Source organism: Trifolium pratense, linkage group LG4 (assembly GCF_020283565.1).
Source record: "Trifolium pratense cultivar HEN17-A07 linkage group LG4, ARS_RC_1.1, whole genome shotgun sequence".
In the NCBI taxonomy this organism is placed as follows: domain Eukaryota; kingdom Viridiplantae; phylum Streptophyta; class Magnoliopsida; order Fabales; family Fabaceae; genus Trifolium; species Trifolium pratense.
This window is the reverse complement of record NC_060062.1, coordinates 9323491-9330457: the sequence shown is the minus strand read 5'-3', so window position 1 is coordinate 9330457 and position 6967 is coordinate 9323491. Positions and strand designations below refer to the sequence as shown.

The 6967-nt window shown below is 30.7% G+C and overlaps 1 protein-coding gene across 1 annotated transcript; it reads right to left on the bottom strand.

Annotated features, from left to right (window-relative positions):
• Positions 1–885: 885 nt before the first annotated feature.
• LOC123920235 (F-box/kelch-repeat protein At3g06240-like) lies at positions 886–3883 on the bottom strand. Its single transcript, XM_045972447.1, has 3 exons — positions 3869–3883; positions 2643–2717; positions 886–2248 (listed from the first exon to the last, which is right to left on the bottom strand). Exon 3 carries the CDS (start codon positions 2215–2217, stop codon positions 1036–1038), a length of 1182 nt encoding a protein of 393 aa, XP_045828403.1. The 5' UTR covers positions 2218–2248; positions 2643–2717; positions 3869–3883; the 3' UTR covers positions 886–1035.
• Positions 3884–6967: the final 3084 nt, after the last annotated feature.

Below are 6967 nucleotides of genomic sequence, written 5' to 3'. Positions count from 1 at the left end.
CAATTACATGATGATAACTTAATGTAATATATTACAACTTTCGATTCAAGATTTATCATTAGCAAATATTACAACATCTTCATATTCATGGAATAAGATCTAAATAAGAGTGTGCAAAAACTGAATGTAGTTGCTTATGGTGTTTTCCAAAATCAGCAATCACTATTAACAAGGCTTTTATAATCATAAAAATGGCATAATTGTGAATGAAATTTTGAGCACAAAATCAATAACACTGCGACATTGTAAAGGTGTTTATGAGCGATGTGTTAGAGTGAATTACACTGCGACATTGTCTAGGAAAGCTAAAATAGTCTGGCAAAGAGAAAAATATCAAAGGGTATTTTGGAGAAACTGAAAATAGCAAACATAGTGGAAAAAAGAAAGGATAGAGAACGTTTGTCAAAAACCATTGTCTACTATGACTTGAGGAAACACTTTTTTCAGCGCCCTAAAAACAGGTATTGTCTTAGCCTATAAATAATCACATATGAAATTTGGGAATGAGGACAAATGTTTGCCATTGTCTACATTGACAAGACAACCAGTCACAACAATAACACAGACTTTCACAGAAAAATATCAACGGTTGGCTCAGCTCAAACAGAACATGATGAACTTAGAAAATAAGTCAAAATATTTAAAGGTTCACTAATGGCTTATGTTAAACCCTTTCAACTATATGCTTACCAAGCATTATAATAGATTATAGGGGAATGATAAAGAAAATTTATAACCTCCAATGTCAAGCATTGTATACAAAACATCTATTATAAGTAGAACCTGAGGGAAGAAGGAAGATATATATGTTTAGATTCCAATAGCCATAGTTGATTTATTTAAATTAATAGCACAAAAAAGTAATTTCTTCATAAAATTAAAGACTACTATGTAAATCTAAAATATCATTATTAAAATAAAGAGTAAACAAGGTAAGATCCATATTACCAGATAGTTTCTAGATTTGTCTTATACTTAATATTAAGTATACTATGTGTGACTTGACTATACAAGGTAAAATCCTTCTAACCAAAGTCAAAAACCTCCGATTGGGAGAAGACTATCCTTATAAATTGCTATATGGCAACAATGCTCGCGTCCTTTAACACCAAGCTCTTCAATCATTTGGGTACTCAAATCAAACCAGACTAGTTCATCATCATCTTTTCTAAAGAATATCTCACCTTTCCGCCCTGCTCCAATAGGATGTTCAATGGAAGGTAAGGGCTCAAGAATGAAGACTTTAGTCCATGATTCTTTCACACCAAGCTCACCCAAAATTCTTATGTGAAAAGTAGTTGTTTGATCATATATTATGAAAGCAATGAACCCATTTAACAATGTCAAATGCAAAATATTTAAAGGACCAATCATGTCTGAGGACAGATGTGTTGTAAGGAAAACCTCATTGCATAAGTCAAATGATACCAAGCGTGGTGGCGAATCATAACAATTTATGTCATCATTTATACTCCACCAATGACACACACCATCCACATGCAATTTCTCATTTGAAGCACTAGTAGGCATTTCAATATCAAGTTTCGTCCAAGAATTACTTCTTAGACTATATATCTCCCACATGGCGTCGACATCTAAATAGTCCTCCCATGGCACTTCTACATCGGTTATGTTAAAGAAACATAACCACCGAAGCACCTTATAATCATCTTTAACATGATCATAACCAAAACCATTAAAATTCACTGTAGGTTCCATATAAGGTGATTGGTACAAGAAAGGGCTGGATGGAATGATCTTGAATTCATCTGTAGTAGGATTCCAAAATAAACATTTTAGGTCCATTCCATTCTTTTGTGCAAGACAAAGAGTCCCATTTACACTAGTTTTACTCAAAATTTCAATAAAACTATCATCCTCATGAAATGGAGGTGGCCAATCCAATTTGACCATATTCTCAAACCTCTCACCGGAAAGTAAATACAACGTAGAGTGAAATGCTTCGCCATGCAAAGGATTATTTGTCTGGTTTAAGAGGATAGAAGTACCATCGTAATAAGAATGATTATTAGAAATGAAGTAGTTGCGATACATATTCAGGAAATGAAGGTTTTCAAACAAGAGAGCCCATGATCTACGTACGCATCCAAATCGCTTCAAAGATTTTAGAGGCAATTTTGACAGGATAGAGAAGGCAAGATCTTCTGGTATATGGTTGATTACCTTTGCATTTGTGGCACCCATAGATTTCTCCATCTCCAAATTACACAACTAGTGTTTTTCAAACCTGTTGCAATTGCAAGTATAACATCATAAAATATTAAATTTGTAAAACTAAATCTCAAGTAATCATAATATTATTGAAGATTATTGCACATGTCAATTTGTTTTTCCAAAATTCAAAATTTCATCAATTTTAAATGGAATAAATTACACAGAATTGAGATACTAATATGATTTTTTTTCTCAAATTGAAGAGAATGTAATATAACTTCATTATAACAATGTCCAAAAATTCCCAAAATAAAACCCTAAGAGACAATTCAATCAAAAAATAAACCCTAGTCAACATAACACAAACAGGAGAAGTGGAACCAGAAGCAATTGAATAGAATAAAAGCAGAAATGAAAAGGAAAATGATATTTAAAGGTAGAAGAAGATCAGAAGCCATTAAACTAACCTTGAAAACTCTGATCTGAAGCGCGAGTTTGCCGTCTGATAGATTTTGGGGCTTTTCATTTTGCTCTATTTATCGCTTTTAAAAGGGTAAATGATCATTTACTCCCCGCAAAATAAGCAAATTTTTATTTACCCTCTTATGCAGATTTTTTTTTCTATTTACCCCTGCAAAAAATAGATTCACTCATTTTGCCCCCTGTGTGTACAGCAGGACATGTGATTGTGCAAATTTGCTGACGTGACTTGTACACGTGGAAAAAAACATTTATATTTATTTTTAAATTCCACGTCTGATAATATTTTTTTCAAAAAAAAAAATTTCCTACAAAATTAATAAAATGAATTTTTTTTCCAAAATTAAAAGAAAATCCTACAAGTAAAATTTTTTTCCCTACAAAATTTTAAAAAATTCCTACAAATAGTTTTTTTTCGTACAAAATTATTATTTTTTTCCTAAAATAAAATAACGAATTTTCATATTTTTCTCCCAAATAAAGTTTATTTTCAAATCTTTTTGATTTAAAAAAAACAGAATCTTCGCCGGTTTGCTTCCACCGTCGTGATCATATTCGTCGTCGTCTTCTTCAATCACCGGAATCGTCTTCTACTTCGTTATTGTCTTCTGCTTCCTTCTATTTTTCTAGTTATAGGGCAAATGATTTTGGTATAAGAGAAAAAAACGAATAAAACTTCTTTTTCTATTTTTTTTTTTAATTCAAAGAGATTAACAAAAAAATAATGTTTTGTTTTTAAAAAATAAAGATCATGTTTTTTTTTAATTCAAAAAGATTTGAAAATAAATCTTTAAAATTTTTATTTTGAAAATAAACTTTATTTTGTAGTAAATATTTATTTTGGGAGCAAAATAAGAAAATTCATTTTTTTTTGTTGGAAATTTTTTTAAATTCTTTGTAGGATTTTTGCAGGAAATTTTTAAAAAATTTTTGTAGTAAAAAAAATTTATTTGTAGGATTTTTTTTATTTTGTAGGAATTTTTTTTTAAAAAAAATATATTATCTGACGTGGAATTTAAAAAATAAATATTAATTATTTTTTCCACGTGTACAAGCCATGTCAGCAGATTTTCACATTCACATGTCCTGCTGTACACACGGGGGGCAAAATGAGTGAATCTATTTTTTGCAGTGGGGTAAACAGAAAAAAAATATGCATAGGAGGGTAAACGAAAATTTACTTATTTTGCAGGGGGTAAATGATCATTTACCCCTTTTAAAAGTACAAATCAAATCTTAACTATTAAGTACATCTTTAAGTCCAAATTAAAAGTCAAAATTGGTTTTGTGGCCAAATCAAATATTTTGAAAACAAATCAATTTAATTGGTTGCACTTCAAAACTTTTCACGGACTACCAAGCAACAAACAGGTTTGAGAATTACGTCGAGGTGAATTATTTGGTACACGTATTATGTGGACGTGTACCGGCGCACTGCTGAGATGGCTAGCATTTAAGGCATATTTTATTTCTTTATTAAATTTTCTATTTTAAACACAACTTTTTATATATTTGCAAATATATCCTTCACATTAATATAATCATCAATCATATTCCACAATAAATCAAAGCATATCAAATCTTTCAACCTAATTTTTTTTTTAACAAGATTTAAATATTTTAGTCCTTCAATATTTTTACCGTTTGATTAAATTCATGGGTCAGATAAAATGTGTATCATTTATGTATCCTTAGATTTTTTTTGAATAATTTTTTTAATATTATTAGTTTATAAAGTTTAATATTTATTTATCATTTTTTTTGGGGTAGATTATATTTTAATGATATTGCATAGCAATAATCTAGAAAGACATGAGCATTCCATTATGTCTCGTTGTATAGTGTATTAAAAAACTATGAGCTTAATTTAGTTTACCACACTTTGAATCTCAAGTATAAACATCAAATCTACTTTATAGAAGAAGAAGAAGAATTGTCCAAAAATTTAATCTTGCACTTTGCAAAGTTAATCTCGAGTGTATATTTTGATAAATGTTAGTGAAATATAAATCAGTTTGTTCTAAGAACGTGCTCTATTGCGTGATAATTCTAATTTAACGTAAATGAAGTGGTTTTATCCTAACTCATCTTTACAAAACCGGCTTATAAAGTGATGATTGATTCTACTTTATAAACACTTAGTCAAGTCATCTCTCAACCGATGTGGGACTTCTTAACACTCCACCCACGCCCAACACTATTGGGCTTGGTGCGTGAATATAAACGGTGGGTGGCCGATAGCGGAAACCTGATAACAGATGGCCCAATGGAACGTGGAGGGGCTCTAATACCATCTTAGAAATGAGTGTTTAGTCTAACTCATCCTTACAAAACCGGCTTGTAAAGTGAGGATTGCCTCTACTTTATAAACATTTAGTCAGTTCATCTCTCAAACGATGTGAGACTTTTTAATACTATATCTAGTCACCATCACATGTGAGTTTGTCCGCTATGAGCAGGAGATTGTGTTTTAATGATATTGCATAGCAATAATCTAGAAAGACATGAGCACTAGATTATGTCTTGTTGTATCAAGTGTGTTAAAAAACTATGAGCTTAATTTAGTTTACCAATCTTTGAATCTCAAGTATAAACATCAAATCTACTTTATAGTGGATAATCTCTGTTGATTGAGGGGACTGGGCGTAGCTCTAAGACACCATAGAAAAATCAACACACGTAAATTATATTGATTCATCCAATATTGGCTGCTTCACTTCTCATCCTTGGTGAGATTTTCATCTATGATACTTACGAAACTTTCTCAACTTTTGCACCTTACAATTCGATCACTTGCGACTTTTTACAACATATATACTATAAGCCTCAATAGATAAATTAAATAACGGATATATACTCTAACTTCTTGAGCTTTTGTGTTAAGTGAAAGGATCTTAGAAAAAATTATTGACTTAAACACGTTTGAGAAGTTGTTTGTATTTTCTTGTTTGCTCTTTGACATGTAAACTTATCTCTTGTTCTTCAATGTTGATTAGTGCATTCTTTTTCCTTTTTTTTAATAGTCGAAATTACAAAGTTATTGAAAATTGATACACACAAAGTGGAGTGACCGGGGTTCGAATTTCGATCCTGATGTCTGATACTGACAATTTCGACATTTCTAACAGTTGAGTTATGATTTGTGGACTAGTGCATTCTTATTATTGGGGTATATAAATTTAATCTTATTAGTATTATTATTATTATTATTATTATTATTATTCTTTTGGCTAATTTTTTTAAAAAATATAAATAATAAAGCTTTAAGGAATTTAATTTATATTAAAAAAAAATGAAATTTTGAGAATCAAAAGTTTCAAATATGACTAATTTCTTTTTTTTTCTTCTTCTTCCTTTTTTGTCAAAAATATGACTATTTGCAAGTGGTAGAAAGTTTGGGGTTTTAAGTAATGCTTATCATAGTAATAATAATATGCTTCAATGAAAAATACTTCAAAATTGAAATAGCTAGTTTAATTATGTGATTACTTATACCGAGAGAAGAGTTGCTAAAAAATTTAATACAAATTTAATTGTCGGTGAATTTTATGATACAAATCAATGTCGTGTACAATTGATAGAGTGTTGAAGCTCTATCAAGCTATACTAAGCTAAACCTAAGAAAAGCAATAAATAAAGATAAATAAATAAAAGATAAATTGATTCATTTCATTGATTGATTCCAAATTGATAAGAACACTACATATATATAAGACTCTTAATGGGCCTAGAGGATAAAACCCAACTAAACAAAACCCAATAGCATAGATGATCAACTTATAATATAAATACTATGTCTCATTGATATCTAAATTATTTGACTAACTACCACTTATAATTATTTAACTAATTACTCCTTAATCTTCTATCATTGCCACCGGGTTCACTTGAACCTTGTCCTCAAGGTTCAGCGGCAAGTCTGGAGGAATTAAATTGGAGTGTGACTCGGGACATATAATTTTTTGTCAAAAAAAGTTTTGCCCATAAAAACATTGGGCTAGCTAATGCTTTGCGGCCCATAGTTGTTTTGGTGGAAACCAATTGTTGCGTGTCACTTGAATTTTGCCTTGCAATTTTGTGAATAAAGCTGGAAACCAATTGTTGCATGTGCCAACACGTGGAGTGCTTGTAGGAGTGTCATCATCATTATGGGGTGGATTTGAAATCACCAGCTGGTGAGTGGAATTACCACTACGCAGTAGAAACAAAAACACATTACGTGTTGTTGTTGTAGTGTATGGTAGGCTTGACACATGGCACACTACTAGAGGCGAGATCACAATCAAAGAGATTGTGCTTTCCATGGACGTCC